The sequence below is a fragment of the Simochromis diagramma genome, unplaced genomic scaffold (assembly GCF_900408965.1).
Source record: "Simochromis diagramma unplaced genomic scaffold, fSimDia1.1 OVJJ01000705.1, whole genome shotgun sequence".
In the NCBI taxonomy this organism is placed as follows: Eukaryota; Metazoa; Chordata; class Actinopteri; order Cichliformes; family Cichlidae; genus Simochromis; species Simochromis diagramma.
Genome location: NW_024387448.1, coordinates 4,732,694 through 4,752,105, shown reverse-complemented (window position 1 = coordinate 4,752,105; position 19,412 = coordinate 4,732,694). Strand labels below are relative to the sequence as shown.

The 19,412-nt window shown below is 38.6% G+C and overlaps 1 protein-coding gene across 1 annotated transcript in view; it reads left to right on the top strand.

Annotated features, from left to right (window-relative positions):
- The window catches only part of ntsr1 (neurotensin receptor 1 (high affinity)), an 86,285-nt gene extending 68,262 nt beyond the window's left edge, over window positions 1-18,023 (top strand). The window contains exon 4 of the mRNA XM_040013870.1: window positions 15,122-18,023. Within this exon, the coding sequence (XP_039869804.1) occupies window positions 15,122-15,377 (256 nt within the window). The 3' untranslated portion in view covers window positions 15,378-18,023. The remainder of the gene's footprint in view (window positions 1-15,121) is intronic.
- Window positions 18,024-19,412: the final 1,389 nt, after the last annotated feature.

Sequence of the window (19,412 nt, the reverse complement as noted above, 5' to 3'; positions counted from 1 at the left end):
CAACATGAGGGACGACGTGACAACAGGCAGAGGGAAACACAGGGCTTAAATACACAGAGAGATAACGGGGGAATGAGACACAGGAGGAGAGCACAGCTGGGAGTAATCACACACAACGAGACTGGGGAGAAGCAAAACTGAACATGCTGCACACACCAGACAAGGAACTGTCAAAATAGAACAGGAAACATGAGACACAGAATGAGAACCGGGGAAGAATGGACATGAAAACTTAAGTTGACTAGACATGACACAAGGAACACAGGGGAGACACAGAGAACCCAAGAGACTAGAAACTATAAATAACTATAAATAATTCAAAAACACAAAACACTGGGTTATAGACCCAGGACCATGACAGAATGGCCCTTATACAACAGGGCCAAATATTAAGCTGTGAACCTGATTTGCTTGTAGCTGAAAGAAACTCTTAATTAATCTCTTTGGATACAGTAACACATTATTTATGATGATAAAAATATGAATGAAGTCTAAAAGAATGTATTGGCAGCTATCTTGATCATGTAGCATAACTGTCATTCTGTCAGGGTAACTGTGAGAAAGCTTTACTTTAACAAATAAGTTTGTAGTATTCAACCTCAGTAAAAACACCAGCAAATCACATACAGCTCAATTAGGACCTCTGAATTTAAATATGTTGAACTGTCAAACTGTATACCACAAAAACATATTTGTCAGAATGAACCACAACATGAATATGTAAATAAAGAATATAATGATGTGATCGAACTCTTTTTGACGCATTCATGCGGGGGTCAGTGTTACATTTATTCTGAAATGCAATTACTCATTATGAGTTAACATCAAGCAGATAGTTTAACATTTAGTTATTCATTAGAGATGCAAAACTGACTATGTTACAGGGTTCTTTAATATGACTTGAACTGTTCAGAAGACTTTTCAAATAAAATAAATCATTCATGTATTTTTCTGAGTCGAGTCTGCCACTTCATGTCATAGCTGATTTCTGTCTCATTTGATGTCTGACATCTCATTTCCATGTAGACATTAGCTTCAATATCTGCATGCAAATGGGGGGAAAAAATCTTGAACATTGGCATGCAGCGAGGTTTCTACAGCAGAGGTCTTACCCTTCAGTTGAAACTAACAAAATATGTACAAAGTTCTCTGAAACAGGTGAGACCCGGGAGTCCGTGAGTGACATCTCAAGCCTCACTTTTGCACATTTAAACTCCTCTACCAGGCTAGGGATAGGCAATTATAGTATCCCAACGCTGCTGAGTCATTTGGGAAGTCCGAACCACTTCTTAACGTAGGAGCTCACTAGCCTCTCCAATTGATTGGCATGATTGAGTGAGACCTTTGTCAACGGCCACGGCAGTCTGGGTAACAACCCAAACTGGAAGCAACAGAGCTACAGTTTCCCTGGGAGTGCAGTGTTGTTAATCCGCCTGAGGTCATTAGCCATGTTCTGCTGTAGTTGTTCAAGTTGCCAGGTATCATTGAGATTGGCATTATACCACTGTCCCAGGCTCTTTATCATAATCATTAGTTATTAATAATCATTTAATAATGATTAAATGCAAAATATCATATGAACACAGAGAGAGTGAAAAGAGGTGAGTGACGGAGTTCCATACATCATGGGAAGCACCCAGAAGGCTTGGCCTCTTACATGATAAGTAAGTTAAGGGTTCAGAGTCACTTGATCAAGCCCTTACTTTAAATTATCAAAAAGGAAAATTTTAAGACTAATATTTAAAGTCAAGATGCTGTTTGTTCCTGAATCCAGACTGGGAGCTGATTACATAGAAGAGGGGCTCTAGGAACCACAAGTAAGCCTGCTGTAAGAGAGAGAAGTACTCTATTCGTGTGGTAATCTACTATGAACTCTTCAAGATGATGCCTGATTATTCAGGGCCTTGTGTGTAATGAGAAGAATTTTAAAATTCAATTATGGATTTAACAAGTAGCCAATGAAGAAAAGCTAACATCGGAGAAATATGCGCTCTCTCTAGTCCCTGTCAGTACTCTCACTGCTGGATTTTGGATCAACTGAAGGCTTTTCAGGGATTTTTTAGAATGACCTGATATATAATGACATACAATAGTCAACCCCTTCACATTCGGAATACTTTATTAATCCAAGAGAAAAGGATGTGGTCACAGTAGCTCTAAGACAGTAAACATAGCAATTAACTAAACTAAATTAAAAAATACAATATATTACAAAGTCACAAAACTGTTCTAATAAGTACAAGTATCTCTAATTAAAAATAATCCAGTAAACACAAAATTGAATGTATATATAATTGAAGTTGAGTTTCCCTTCTTACTGACTTTGTTACTAAAAGTAAAAAATGCTTGAATTGTTTTTTCAACATCACTCTGAAACCCAATCTGTCTGATTTTAGAGACATTGCACAAATGCAAGAAAGCAGTACTATAAGTGTTGCCCTCTTAACGCCATCCAGAGTATCTGGTTCAACATTATGTTTGAATTATTGTAGGGTCTCTACCTTACAGTATAAAGCACCTTGAGGTGACTGCTGTTGTGATTTAGCACTATATAAATAAAACAGAATTGAATTGACAGTTTCTAAGATTTTTAAGGGCTGAGTACAACCTCAGTTTTATGTAAGTTTTATGCAGTACCTTTTTTTATCAACAGCATGTTCTTATCTCTGTAATGGTGTAAACACTGTGTCAACAGTATCAAAAGCTGCACTGAGGTCTAGCAGGAGAAACATGAAGAAGAGTCCACTGTCAGAGAGAAGATCATTTGTAACTTTCACCAATGTTGTTTCGGTTCTGTGATGAATTTATGTAGGGCTTTTTTGTCTTTTTTGTTTTGTTTTGTTTTTTTACAGAGTAACATCTTTTTGCCTTTTTCCAGGCAAAATGAAGATCCTCTAAATTAGTGAGACACCATTTCGTGTCCAGTTTACAGATTATCTGCTTTAGGGTGCATGTTTGTCAGTCATACCAGGGAGATAAGAACTTTGACTGATTTGGGTCTTCCTTTTGCAGAGGAGTCAGGGTCACAGGCAGTGAAGATTTGACACTAGGAATAAAGTTTAGGTAGTTGCTCTGCACTGTGATATCACGTGACACTGAACATAACAGTAGAGGAATTATATGCTAAATAACAATTTATTTACATGAATTTGAATAACATTTCTCAGGCTGTGGCCACAGATTATTCCTCTTAACTGATTTTTTTCTCCATTTTTGGATTTTGCTAATGGCTTTGTCACTAGCATGTGACCTACAGACCTAGAGCACCTACAGCTCTTTCACATCCGGCACATCCATATGTGCAGTCGCAAACACGTTTGCTGTCTCCCCCAAGAAGAGTCTCAAGAATGCTGATGAGGTGCCACAAGAAAGGTCATTACATGAGAAGAGCTGGATCGGAAGGGCATTAACCCAGCAGCAGGGCTGATAGCTACAAGCCTATCTAGTCATGAAGGTCCTGAAATGCTGTTCCACATCCTTCCAGCCTACTTTATCCCTTAAAAATAATAAAATCATAATCAGTTTAGTGACATCACAGTTATATTCATACTCATGACTCATATTGCAGTTTATAGAGGAAAGGAAGACTCTTGAAATTTCGATCACTTCACACACTTTTCGCATTAAACCTGTTAAGTCAGACTGAGTCACTTGCACAGTTAGCAGTTAAGCTGCTGTAACTTTGTTAGGTTGAGCTGACTAATGAGTAATTAATACCTAATTTAATTACTCATTATTGTCTTTTTGTTGTTCTACTTCACCTAGCTCCTTTACTCACAAGTGTTACTGCATTGCAGTTCGGGGCCCTATTTCAGCTTAATTATATTTTAAATACAAATTGCACAGTGTTGAATAGTTTTGACCACAATTTAGATTACAGGTAAAGTAAAATTCTGATATTGTGACAGCACTAGTGCAGGGTATAGGACCTCGGTTTCCTTTTATTAGTGTCTGAAATCGTACAGTATAAAAGCCACTGTTGATACCCAAGTGTTTTTGCTATCATCTTGGTATTTTAAAACTGGATATGACAAGTGAGGGATATTATCTTTCTTTCTGACACTCAGAAAAAACATTTACAAAATGGACTGAGAATTTATAAAAATGTTTTATTCAATATAACTCAAAATGAGTGATTGAGTCTCAGAAGAGTTATAACAAGAGGTCAGGGCAGAGGGTTGCCCCAGGCGACTGTTAAAAGATGTGGGTTTAAAGCACTACTATGTTGGCTTTATTTTCAGAACAACAAAATAGATTTTTCTTTTCTACCAAGTATGTCTAAAATATTTAATTTTGCTGTGGTATGTTCAAGATTAATGATACGGATGACAAATGTCAGGACTGACATTTGTAATTGTCTTCCTTGCGGATGTGAATCCGGCAAACAACATTTTGCATTGTATTTTTTTTAGGAGATTTCAGAGGTATCATTAAGGAGACAAAGACCAGGATCGGGGATATAAAAGACTTCCAGCACCTCGATAGCACAGAGTTTACCAAGACCCAAAAGTCGGATATAACTGGACCGTCCCAAAAAATGTGTAAGAACGTGCCTGGTGACGAATCATTGCATATGTGACAGTGATATGTAGCCTGTAGTTTCATCTGAAAACTCTTACAGGGTGTAATAAATGTTCTGTGTATGGTTTTGAAATGAATTAGTTGATGCGCCAGGTTCCTAGAAGTCAAACTCAGATTAGACCACACTGTATCCCTGTCTATATTAACCTGTAGATCTCCCAGCTCCCTAACCCAAAAAATGGCAGTTTTTCTTTTTAACACTCATGGTCCACTTTGAGCTAAAAAGCAACTACATCTACATCCCATCTATCTATAGACATACATCTGTAGACAATTTAGAATCACTAATCAATATAATATGCATGACTTTGGATTGGACAGGGAGCACATGCAAGTTCCACAAGGAAACCTAGATCCTTCATGCTGTGAGGCAACAAAAAGAAAAAAAAGAGAAGAGTATAGTAAATCATGCTTATGTGTTGATTCAGCAGGAAGCTCTAAGGGACAATGAACCTCTGAAAACAACACATATAGCCTAAGAGCTTTACGATTATTGCTTAACTGATTTAAGATAATTGCGTTATTGCTTAATTTTGTATTTTCCTTTGCATAAATAAATAAAACTACGCCAAGAAATGAATGTGCACTGGTGTATAAAATAATCACCAGACTGCAGGAAATGAAGTGTCTGTCTGCTCAGAATATTGCAGGGAATAACCCCCTGGCCACATCCATGTCCTCTCCCCAACATGCAATCAAAACATATGTCTTGCCTTTCTGTTTCATTTCCAGGTTTCCAATCATATTCAGTTGTCTTTGTTACTGAACATTGTGGTCATGACATCAAAAAATATGTATATCAATATTGTTCACTGTATTTCTTTTTGTAAGAAATTAAATCAAATGGTAAGTCATGTAATGCATGTTTAAAAAAGTGAAATGAACTTTTTACTCATACTTTAAAATAAAAATGTAATCTTTAAATGTTATGTTGTGTTTTGGTCAAATTTGGCCGATTTAGTGGCTACATTGTTTCAGTAGCGTTGAACTTTTTTTCTAGCTGTAGTGTTTAATGCTTTTTTGATGCCTTGCTCACAACTGTGTGATGGCATCGTGGCATGTCGATAGATCCTAAGTGAGGCTCTTGATTACATATTTGATCAACACACTAATGAGGAAGACAGAGACCAGGAAACTGACAGTGAGGATGGATTAGAGGAGGAAGTGTCAGGAGCGGAAGATGGCACAGACCAAGAAATGACTGATGAGGAGGAATTCAGTGATAATTGTCACAATTAAATCAAAGAATTGGAAATGATCCCCACCTGAGAATCAAGTTAGGCTTTCAGCTGAAAATGTCTCAGGACCTAGAAAATATGCCGCATCCTGGACTGATGACAAATCCTGCTTTGAGTTGTTTATGACAGTCCATCAAAACCACAGTGGTAAACGTAACCAACCTGGAAGGGAAAAAACAAACTTACAAAGACATTTGAAAGGAAATAATCCAGAATGATGTGAAAGCATACATGAGTCTTTTGATTTTGAGTGGTGTGCACAGATCCAGAATGGATTCTACCAGCAGTTTATGGGATGTAGAGTATGGTCAGACAATTTTTCAGGCCACCATGTCATTCAAGAAGTTTAACATGTTGTTATGGGTGATTCGCTTTGACAATCATAATACATGACCAGGTCGCCGTCAACAAGACAAATGGCAGTGATCAGAGAAGTCTGGGAGAAGTGTGTGGAGCACCAGCCACTCATATATATCCAAAGTCGAAACGTCACAGTTAATGACCATTTCTCTGTTTTTAGGAAGCACTCTCCTTTCAAATAGTATATGCCAAGCAACCAGTTTAAATATGACATAAAGATATGGGCAACCATGATACCAGAATGTTATGCCTGGAACACGCAGGTTTATATCGATAAACCTGCAGATGGTGTTCCCGAAAAGAGCCAAGCATAAGATAACGTGAGCTGTCTCTGACACAAATGTAATTTTGTGATAATTTCTTTTGTTCATTAATAAAATGTTCCCAATCACTTTTGACGGGGAAGACAACAGGTGTTACTTTATTTGACTGTATAAACATTTTTAAATGGATTGAAATCAAATGTTCTTGGTAACTTTTTATTATGTTTCATCTGATTATTTCCTAGAGACAAAATATTCCAGATATGATGTTTTTTAGAATTCTAATTCAAGGCATATAACCTCAGATCAATGAAACTTACAGGCCATAAATAACAAATAGAAGAAGAACAAGGCTTTAGGTTGAAGAAAAAAATCTAACACAACAACTAATGATAATATACATTTATAGTTTGTATCATGAGTCTTAATGTAATGGCCATTTTTGACTGAGAACACAAAATTGTTTAACATGAAATGAACACAAAATGAAGGTTAAAATAAGTGTCAACACCAGAGTGGTGTGATGGTTTGGTGTGCCTGCGCTATGCCTCCAGGGGAGGTATTATTGAGAGTAGTGATGGGAATTCCAGCTCTTTTTAGTGAGCCGAACCGAAAGAGCCGGTTCTCTAAAAAGAGCCGGCTCGGCTCACTAAAAAGAGCCGGGTCTTTCGGCACCCAACCGGCTTTTCAGGTTGTTTTGTTGCTTTAATTAATTTATTATCAAAAACAATATAAAATTATGCACAAAAGGAATTACTAATGTAAAAAAAAAAAAACATGGTTTTATTTCTATACGTTTATATATAAATATATACAGGGGCCCCAGACACAAAGCACATACAAACTCCCAGAAAAATTGCTAACATTAACTGAACTTCCAAAACAGAGCTACCTAGATCACTTAAATTACACAGTTGAAAGCATATGTCTATTGCTTGTGTATTTATACACAAACACAAATTATTTGAATATTCTTCAGGTCTTTCTCTAAAGAAAGCTTTTTAAATAGAATATATTTTTTAACTATGGCTACCTGGACAAGAAAAGTGTGTGGACGACATGGGATAGATCTGATGTCAACACAAACATACCTTTAATATTTGGTGACTTGTACCAGAGGATTTGCTCTGGAGCTTGATTTTGTTGCTCTTGAACTTTATAAACATTGTGTTCTCATACTCAGTCACCAATGACAGAGTATTTAAAGGCCACTATTATGCAACACGACCGAAGCCTCAAAGAACTCTACCCATCAGAAAACTTTATCTGAAACATCATTTCATCGTTTCATGGTCCACTAATCTAGGTGAATTCTAAAAATTGGACCACTCATTCATATTTGGATAATGAGATTTGAAGCAAAACATCAATTTTTCAGAGACTGTGAAGAATTTTAAGAGCTTGACAGTATCAGAAACAGTTTGCAGTTGCGTATCACTGGGAAAGCTCATCTTCAAAAGCTAGTGAATCTACTGTCAAAATGTGTTTACTTGAAATACTAGAATATACAGAAGACACAGCTGGATGTCAGCCTTACACGCTGGGTAACGAGCTTTGAATGTCATCTTGGCCTCTTTGAACAGGCAATCATAAAAGCATACAGCTTTTTAGCAAAATAACCTTTTGCACAATGATAATGAAAAAAATTTTATGTATTGGTTGAGCATCATATTTGTTTCCATAATGTTTTCTATGCTTTTTCAAAATTAGTGAAACCATCACCATAAGGATACTAGTTATAGAAGGGGAGAAATTAAGACTTTTCCATTTCTTTTGTCCTATGGTTGCAACTTGTCTGTCAGAGGGTTGTGTTATTTAATTTGTCAACATTGCTAATGGAATCTGATACAATTTGCTTTCATACACAATTTTATGGACTTAAAGTGCAGGTCAACATTCTGCCTTATATTAACAAAGTCCTTCACCGCAGGGTTCTTTTGTATATAATGATGTTAAACTCCTCTAGAATGAACAAAGTTGTTATAATGTTTGCATTTAAAGCATATGCTATATACAGTATATGTATACGTCATTAAAAGTTAAGACACTTGAAATGATAAACAGGGATGGTTTTTGTAGAAACGTAAACCTAAAATATTTTTGGTATTTGAAATATAAACTTAAGTTACACATTTTTTCAAACACTTAAAGGCTACACTATTAAAGAGCATGCATCAAAGCCATTCAAGGTAAGAGAGCCAACATCAGATTGTCTGTAAATGACTGTAAATCAACAAGAAGAAGTGAGTGAAGTCGGAGGGAAGTATTTCTTGAGTAAGCTGGTAAATACCGTATTTTCACGACCATAAGGCGCACTTAAAAGTCTTAGATTTTCTTCAAAAAGTGCGGCGCGCCCTATAGCGCGGTGCGCCCTATGTGTTGTAAGGAGGACGTAGTAGAGAACACCATGAGAACGTTAAAGGGTGAAGTGTGGGCGTTGATATATCGTATATACCGGGACAATCGCACATACCTGTATAAAAGAACAGGTATGTGCATTATGCAGGACATCGTTGTTTTAACAACCCTGAAAATGGCAAAGAGACACGCTTACGAAGCACAGTTTAAACTGAAGGCCATCAGCTATGCGGAGGAACATGGAAATCGAGCAGCGGCGAGAGAATTTAAGATTAACGAATCGATGGTTCGCAAATGGAGGAAGCTGGAAAACAAGCTCCGGCAGGTCAAGAAAACGCAGCTGAGTTTCCGCGGACATAAGGCGAGGTGGCTCGAGTTGGAGGAAAGACTCGAGCGGTGGATCATCGAGCAAAGAGCGAGCGGGAGAAGCGTTTCGACGGTCACCATTCGGCTAAAAGCAGTTTCACTTTCACTTTTTATGAAACGGTGCCATTTTTCCATCCGGACCAGGACTACGGTAGCGCAGCAACTTCCAGCGGATTACCGGTATAAGGAAAAGCTGGCCATCTTCCGCTCCTACTGCCGCAAACACATCGGCGACAAAAACATCCAGCCCAGCCACATCACAAACATGGACGAGGTCCCGCTCACTTTTGACATCCCAGTGAGTCACACTGTGGAGAAGAAGGGGACCAGCACGGTAGCGATACGCACAACGGGGTATGAAAAGTCTTCTTTTACTGTTGTGCTTGGCTGCCATGCTAATGGACAGAAACTGCCGCCTATGGTGATTTTTAAGCGAAAGACTTTGCCTAAAGAGAAGTTTCCAGCAGAAATCATCATTAAGGCAAATGAAAAGGGCTGGATGGATGAGGAAATGATGAAAGACTGGCTGAGGGAGGTGTATGTAAGGAGACCAGGTGGTTTTTTCCACGCATCACCATCGCTGTTGATCTGTGACTCTATGCGTGCCCATCTCACAGCCGATGTGAAAAAACTTGTGAAGCAAATGAACTGTGAGCTTGCTGTCATTCCGGGAGGCCTGACAAAGGAACTCCAACCACTGGACATCGGTGTGAACCGCCCGTTCAAAGTAAGGCTGCGAGCGGCCTGGGAGCGATGGATGACCGGTGGAGACCACAGTTTCACTAAGAGTGGAAGGCAGCGCCGGGCGAGTTACGCCACAATTTGCCAATGGATTGTAGATGCTTGGGCTAACATGTCTGCTGGCACTGTTGTTCGAGCTTTCGCAAAAGCCGGCATCGTTTCCGAGGAGCCGCACGGCACGGAAAGTGACTCTGACGGTGAAGACGGTGAACCTGGCATGTTTGATGGAGATTTAGCGCAGCTGTTCAATTCAGACACAGAGGATGAGGACTTCGATGGGTTTGATTGATGATAAAAATGTGAGTACCAAACTTTGTTTTGCTCCTGCTTTATTTTTAAATACGCACACTTGTATGCTTGTGTGTTGTTGATGATGACGATTATTGGTAATAAAAATGTGAGTACCAAACTCAGTTTTGCTCCTGCTTTATTTTTAAATATGCACACTTGTATGCTTGTGTGTTGTTGATGATGACGATTACCGGCAATAGAAATGTGAGTAAGGTACCAAATTCAGGTTTGCTCCCGCTTTATTTTTAAATACGCATACGGTACTTGTATGCGCCCTATGGTCCAGTGCGCCTTATGTGTGTGTTAAATACAGTAAGGGCACACATAACTGAGACTGCGCCTTTTAGCACAGTGCGCCTTATGGTCGTGAAAATACGGTATGTTTGGTTTTGTACAAAAACTTAGGAAACTAGTGTAAAATAAATCTGAGGGATTCAAAATTCTGTCAGAGACTCACTTATAGTCCATGTCAACCTTCCTTAAATAAATGTTGTATACAGAATTACCTGAGTGCATATTTAACAAAAAGGTCGTGTTCAATGCTGTCCCTGTTGTCCCTCGCAAAAAAAATGTTCTTGTAAATTAAAAACTTTTTTTCTGAATTGATATTTTTTTTCTGAAATATGTAATTATGTCTGAATTTATGCATTTTTTGTTGCACCACAATAGTGCAATATTTGTGAAAGGAGTGTGATATTCAGCTTTTCATATGAAATGTAAATGCTCCTTTTATTTAGGATTCATTTCCACTTGCAGTAGCACTCTCTCTGTGGTTATCCATGCAGACAGGAATCAGAAATACTGTGTTTTTTCCAGCCAACTGAAGATTAGGTTTGTACCACTTGGACTTGAAAAGCCGATCTCATTCTAGCGTTTGTAGGAAATTGTTTTTCTTCTCTTTTTCGTGCAGGGGCTTTGACATCATTAATAAATCTGTAGACCGGCGGGCAGCCTAGATTACAAATTTGGAAACACTTCCTCAAAAGTTGATCTGATAATGACGTTGGAAGGGTTTCTGGTAGTGGACCAACAAGGATTAAAATCAGCATTATAGGTTCAGTGTAACACAGTGCTGTGAAAAGTATTTGGCCCCTTACTACTTTTTTATGTTACACAGAGGAAAAATACAAAATGTAGCTTTTATATTATTATTTATTAAGAGGAAAAAGTGTCTATACACACACATACATACACACACACACACACACACACACACTAATTGCTGCCATGGGTATATAAGCAGTACAAGTGTGTAACCTCTTCTGTTCCTTCAGTTGTTGTTTTGGAGTTAAGTGTAGTGGATGTAGCCTGTGTGCGACTCTCAAACTATAAATACCTATAAATTCTTTGGAGTATACATAGACAGTAAACTGGACTGGGTTAAAAACACCACTGCACTTTACAGGAAAGGCCAGAGTCCTCTCCATTTTCTGAGGCGGCTGAGGTCCTTCAACATCTGGACAATGCTCTGGATTTTATATTATTCTGTTGTGGCCAGTGCTATCCTGTATGCTGTTGCATGTTGGAGCAGCAGATTGAGGGTCACAGATGCCAACAGAGGCCAGTAATGTTGTGGGGATCGTGGTGGACTCCTTCCCGGAGAGGTGGATGTTGTCCAAGATAAAGACAATGTAGGATAGTACCTCCCGCCCACTCCATGACGTGCTGGCTAGCCACAGGATAGCACGTTCAGTGAGAGACTATGATTACCAAAAAGCACCACTGAACGGCACAGGAAATCATTCCTGCCTGTGGCCATCTCCCTGTATAACTCCTCCATACACTGTAAACACTGCAATAGTTACATCCTTTTTGCATACACTCTTTTCTTACTCGGTAATGTTGCTGTCAGTTTTCTTGATATTTATTTATACTCACCTCTTTCAATCCTTGATATTTATTATTGAGTGATTTGCATATATTGTGTTATTTCTTTAATCTGTAAATCTGTAACATATTGTATTGTTAAATAGTCTAGTCTGTTTCTGTTACTGTACTGGAGCAACTGTAACCAACATAATTTCCTTAGGGATTAATAAAGTATGCTAATTCTGATTCTGAAATAGGTGTCTTTTAAATTCAACTGCCATTCTATGCTCCTGCAGGAGCAGCTGCTTCAGCTCAGTTTTCAAGTCCCCTTATATATGAAATATGTACTCCAGCTACAAGTCGCTTAGAAAGACATTCCTATTAAGGTCTACCAAAGAAGTGTCTTTTACTGCACTGCCACCACAGGTGGTGTGTCTTAAACACAATCTATGTGAGTTATACTGTTCGAGATCAGTCCACACATACATATGAAATATGTAGTACGGCGATATAGTCCCGCCACTCAGAGAACCTGGGTTACTATGTCACCATTTTTTGTAATTTTTGTATTTAAAGAAGCTTAGTAAACTTTAAAATACAGCATTTCATTACAAAATATTAATGGTCATGATTATCTTTGTAATTTTGTAATATAACGTTTAAAATAAATGTTCATCACCTTGCAGCTGTTTTTATTTAAATCTACTTTCAGGAAAAGTAGTTAGCACTGTTTACAGCAAAACTACTCGTTTTCTGTTATGTCATTTGTTTAAATCACAATTTCACTGTAAGTACAATTAATGAATTGAAGTCTGCAAGTTAAAGATATTAAGAGTAAGAGACCAAAAACCTAAAATTCCCAGTAAATCAGCAGGTAATCAGGTTCTAAAGATTGTATTTAAGACTGCAACATTGTCAAGGCAATACACATCCATGGACAATTACATCCACGCTCTTTGGTTCTGTCCACCAGTTCAGAAGTTTTGGCGCAGGATATGTGAAGACTTATCAAAGTGTCTGAAATGTAAAATTCCAACCGCCCCTTTAGTGTGCTTGTTGGGCAAATTGGATGATGTCACTAAAGAAATGAATACAGTCCACATGGTAAGGTAAGGTAAGGTGAGGTAAGGTAACTTTCTTTATACCTATAGGTAAGGTAAATTTACTCAACAGAAAAATGATAGCATTTGGCATTCATTCAACAACACACATACCTAATAAATATAAACCTCATGGTTTTTACTGCCCTATATATTGCCAAGAAAATTGTCCTCATGAACTGGAAAAATAAAAACAATCTTAATTCTAACCAATATAGAAACCATGTAATATATAACATTAGTCAATATATCCCTCTGGGCTCCTTTGATCGGCTCCATCACCTAGCTGGGGTGGGGGTCGTAGTTTGGTCCCACCTTCGCTATTGTGGTTGATGTGGAGGTGGGGACGGGTTTAGGGCATTTGGAGAGTTCCTAGGGACGTTATCCCTGGAGGTTGTGGCCATGACCTGGGTAGGGGCTCTACTCAATTCAATTAAATTTTATTCATATAGCGCCAAACAGTCGCCTCAAGGCGCTTTATATTGTACAGTAGATCGTACGATAATAGATACAGAGAAAAACCCAACAATCATATGACCCCCTATGAGCAAGCACTTTGGCGACAGTGGGAAGGAAAAACTCCCTTTTAACAGGAAGAAACCTCCGGCAGAACCAGGCTCAGGGAGGGGCGGCCATCTGCTGCAACTGGGCTCTGGAGGCTCTTAGATGGTGTTTTCCTCATGGCTGCATGCAGCAGGGCTGGTGTAAGGTGGGGGCTTGGGGTTCTCAGGGTGCTCCGCCTCCATGCTGGGGCTCTAGCTGGGCCTTGGGTCCTCGTTGGTGTGTCGCTGAGGTTGTGGGCGGGTGGGTGCATGAGTGCTTCCTAACTACATTGTTACACATTCAGACTCTTGACTTGCAGACTGGAGGAGCCAGTGATCGAACCACTAACCTTCCGATCAGTAGGTGACGTGCTTTAGCTCCTGAGTTACAGCCACCCGCTGGCTGGGCATGAGTGCCAGCTTGATGCCAGATCTGGGCCAGATCTGTTTTCTATGGGCCTGGACCACATAAACCAAACCACAATAGAGCCAGATATGACATGCCATCACATAGACAGTGCCATCTATGCCAGGCCTGGCCCATATTTGGATGTCATACGTCTTATCATGCCAGAAGTCAGCCAGTAGTGCCGGCTTGATACCAGATCTGGGCCAGACTTTCTTGCTATGTGGGATGGGGTGGATACAGTTTCCTCTGCGGTGGGGTCAGGTGGGCTGCTCCGGGTCTGTGGAGCTTGGCGGTGCTGCTGCCGTGGGCCCCGGTCTGGATGGCCTTGGTGGGTTCCAGATGGCGGGGGTGCCTATTGGGGTCAGTGGGGGAGCTGGCCCCAGGGAGGGGCTGCTTTCCCTTCCCTTCCTTTCCTCCCATCCCCGACTGCCATCCCCGACTGCCTTCCTCTTCTCTTCCCGCTATACCACACACACCCACACAGGGGAGCCCCCCCACCTCCCCATTGTTTTCCTATCCCCTAGCCATGTCTGTCCCGTCTGTAACAACTGAAAATAAAATAAAATAAAATGAATAATAACAACAAAGGTCAATCAAGGCAAGGCCCCGATGGTCCACTTGATAAAGTAAATCCGTTTGGTATCTTTGTTGGCCTTAAGACATCAATTCTGAAGGCTAAAAAACCAAACGGGTCAGGCAAAAAATAAATAAATGAAGACTGCAACATTACTAGTCTATCTTTATGTCGATATTGCATTTTGAATGTCAGTTATTAAAGTTAGTATTTTGAAACTGCCATGTTTTTTTTAAATTGATTTTATTGTTTTTCGGCAGTACAAGTACCACATGTAGTTGAGATTTATTTTTTTTTCCAGTTTTGGATGAGTCTCGACACCATGTGGTGCTCCGGAGGCTGTTCAAATGCACTAACTTTGCTGTACAAGTCACAGTGCACCTGTGTATCTTTTTTATGCAAAGCATTAAAAGTAATATATTTATGTTTAGACTTAAACATTGGACATATAACTATTTCCTTATACTTCTCCCTTGTGTTTTCTTCCAGTGAGTTATATGACTTCTACCACTATTTCTACATGCTGACCAATGTCCTGTTCTACGTCAGCTCGGCCATAAACCCTGTCTTGTACAACCTGGTATCAGCCACCTACCGTCAGATCTTCTTCTCCACGTTGCGGTACTTCTGCATGCCCTGCCGTCACACAAACAGGAATCAACCATACCCCCTCAACCGCCACTCCATTAGCATCTCCAGTAGCCACACCCTTTCCACTAACATCTTTAAAGAGACGGCATACTGATTAAGCTGCAGATAAACACACCTTCTTTCACTTTGTTATAAATTCATACATTGCCACATCTTGATTACATTTTCCCAGAGGAAATTATGGCATTGAGTTGGAGAATGTGGTCACCATCATCGTCATGTGAGGTTAAATTCTCATTCATTAAATGCTCTGATTTAATTTCAGACACATTTTCTCATGGATTATTGTGTTTCATACCTTTAACATGAGATTGTTAAATCAAAAAAGAAAATACGATGGATGGAAGAAGAGGGGGGGAGGCAAGACTTTACAAAAGATACTGATGTAAATTATTTATACTGTATGTTTGTACACATATGTTTTTATTTCACCAATCACTGAAATGAATTTAATGGGTGGTGTACCTCACTGATTCAGTTTTTCTAAACATTTAGCTTATGTAACTCCTAAAAGTATTTTCTCAAAAACAACGCCTTGTAGAAATACTTTGACCACAACAACAGCTATGATGTAATCTTCCTTTCGGATGGATTCATCTGAGGAGAAACCTAGCTTTGATGTTAGAAAAAACAGTGCAAGGAACATGTATTTCTCTAAAATCTAAGTTGTATTGACAGCTGTATAGGAAGAATCTCTTGCATCATTAAAATTTACTTCTCTTGTGTGATTTGGCTTTTGCAGAACAAGCTTTTCAGCTAAATTCTTGGTGAAAATGAGGCAAGTCTACATAATAGAGAGTCCTCATTGCTTCAACGCTGATATTCATTTAGCAATTTTACATACTAATCAATACTATTGGCAGTTTTTAGAAACTGTGAAATTACTGTGGCCAGAACAGAAGTGGCTGTAATTGATTATTTAAAGTATTTCAAGAACCAGTAGAGGCCATTTGGAGGAAATTGCAATGGATGCATGCATGCAAATATCCTCACATGGAGAAAAGAGTAGTAACCGATACAGTGCTGCAGAAGCTGACAGATATGTGGGGAGCAAAGATTTTCTTCAGGACCAACACAACGATGTAGAAACAATCTGAATGGTTAAAACACACAAGCTGCTAGAAAGGATTAACAACATGATGTTGGGAATTACAAACATTGTGATTTAACTTGGGGTTATTGTGTCAGATAACTAAACACCCTACCCTTTTTCGCTTCATAAGAGACAGTCTGATCACACCTATCTTCTGTGTAGGAATAACATCGACATCTGGTTGTCTGTGATTCTTTAGCCATCATCCGGTCACCAGTTTTAATCAGGGAGTAGTTTATGTTCAGAGTTTTGATTAAATTTTCATTCTTTTCCTGGTGATATGCAGACTCATTGCTGATATGGGATAAGTGTTATACTGGCAACCTGCTGAATGAGAATTTTATCCACACAAAAAAGGGACACAAAAAGGGGGGGGAAATCTGTTTAAAGGCTACTTATCAGTGAGGAGGTGAACAGTAAAATAAAAACCATAAAAAAAGGCCCAGTAAAAAAAAACCAGTAACATAAAAAAAAAAACAGTAACATTAAAACACTTTGATCCCCCCATAAATAAAACCTAATATGATTTCTTGATCTTTATATTTCAGGCCATGGGGCAGTACTGAGGTAACACACTAATGTTTGAATACATCAAGGTCAAAGTTTTAGCTCTAATTTGAAGCTGTGATGCTGAAGAAATAAATGGCAGAGAGCACTCTGCATAATACCGTGCACAGATCCCGAAGCACAAAGACTGGTTTAATAAGGAAAGCTGATAACCAGTGTTGTGATAATGCATTATGCATCTCTAATTGGGGTTTTAGGTTTTGTCAAGCCAGCTTATACTGAAAAAGCCCTGCTATGTTAAACTTGTTTGTTGTATGTTGTAAAGTCAGAGAAACACTTTAATCACCCGCAATTAGTTAATACGTTGTGCATGTAGTGCAAGTGATTTACAACTTATAGCACTAATTTATACAACACCACCTATTCTGATTTAATATATACGGTGGTGTCAGTGAATTAGCAGCAGTTAACCATGTGATGCACAAGATGTTATTTTCAGCAGCTACCAAGAGAGCCCATGCTTTTAATTCATTTATAACAGAACCTTCTATGCACTGATGTAACCTACCTGGAGATATCAATGATATTCATAATAGAAAAAAGCAGTAATGGTAAAGTGTGAAGATCACAGAAGTAGAATCACTCATTGCAAAAGTCTTACTTTTGAGTTTTACTTTTGCAGCCTGCTTTTATGTTTGCCAGCATACATCAAAGGATCCTGTAGCATGCAAGCACTGGCTAAATAGAAAGTGCAGCTGTGGCTGATGGGTGTGTCATGGGTTTTCCAAACATTTAGGTATAAATCAAAGCACTGAACAAACTAATACCTTGACCTTATGATGGAAAAATAAAGTGATAACCCCCAGATGATTGCAGTTTTTCCCAGAGGGAAAAAATAAACAAAAACAGCTCACATCGCCGCCCCTCCAAAAATACAAAAAAACAAATCAAGGCTACACTTTGGGGCCGAAATATGCAAAATAAGCACAGAATATTCTGGGATATCAATTTCATAGTTGTTAATCCTGTGTTTCTCCACATAACAACAACTTTGTGAACTACATGGTGTTGTTTCATAAATAGAAAAAGGTTGTCAGTGTTTTCAAAAAGGTTTAACCTCTGTGTCTTGTTTGTTCCTTTTAAAAAACTGACCCTTTTTTATTATTATTGGTGACAGTTATATGCTGTTTGTTGTAATACGACTTGAAATGTGTTCCTATGTGTTTGTGTTTGTATATTCTTTTGCATGTGCCTCATTGGAACTTCAGCCAGACAATAGATTTCCTAAAACAGAAATTGACCCAAAATCAATTGACCCTAAATCAAAAATACACAAAAAAATTACAAATTAATACAATGCACATGTACTTGTTGTTTTGTAAACTATACGGTAAGAACCTTTACATAGATGTTTTCTAATTGTTATTTTTCCTAGTCCAGAAATAATTGTAATAACCCTGCTACAGCGAATTAAGTGGAACACTGTGTGAAATGCCCATCCAACAAGTGATTGGCAGCCAGTGTCTATTAGAGACTTACATATTTGAGCTATGTAGATCTTATATCCAGTGGAAGTTGTGGAGCTCACTTCCATTAGACCAAAGATCAGTGGACACTGTTGATACCCTTAAAAAGAAACTTAAGCCTGTTCAGGCTTTTTGCTTTCATTTAGTTTGATCTATTTATACAGTTTTAATTGTTGTATCTTATTCTGTATTGTAAAGCACTTTGTGAATTTTGTTCTAGAAAAAACACAATATCAATAAACCTTAATTACTTATGTTTTTGTAGAATATTTTTTGCCTTTTGTGAACATTCGAATAAGAGTTGGCAAACACACAGCTTATGAGAATGTGTCTATTTAGCAAGTAGCTATAATGAAACCCAATCAGACAATTATCTTGTGACATGGTGAAGGTGAGATTTTTTTTAGATGATATCAAATGTTAAAACTGTGGCTGCTTTATTTAAAGCAAAAAAACATATGCTCATTTTGAATTTGATTCCAGCTACGTGTATCAGAAAAGACTAAACATGACATTTTTTGTATTGTCCTTTCCTGATGTGCCAACTGCTTCCAGCGGGTGACAGGTGTGGAGAGCAGGCAGGTCAGTTTAGTACCTAGACTCTTTTACTGTGCTTCCATGCTGATGAAATATGCACAGAATATTTTGACATTGTCTTGCTGAATAAAAGAAATGGCCGTTCCTTCTCTCTCTCTCTCTCTCTCTCTCTCTCTCTCCTAAAGTTTGCCTTTTGTCCTATCTCTTTTTGCTCTCTCCTCTTACCCCCCAGTCATGGTGGACAGATGTGAGCTTGGTTCTGCTGGAGGTTTCTTCTGCCAGAGGGAGTTTGTCCTTCCCACTGTCGTCAAGTGCTTGCTCATAGGGGGTTGTGTGGTTGGAATTTCTTTCTAATATTGTTATCTTAAATATGAAATGCCCTGAGAGCACTGTTTTCATGAATTAGCTTATATATATATATAATATATATTAGGGGTGCAACGATACACAAAATTCACGGTTCGGT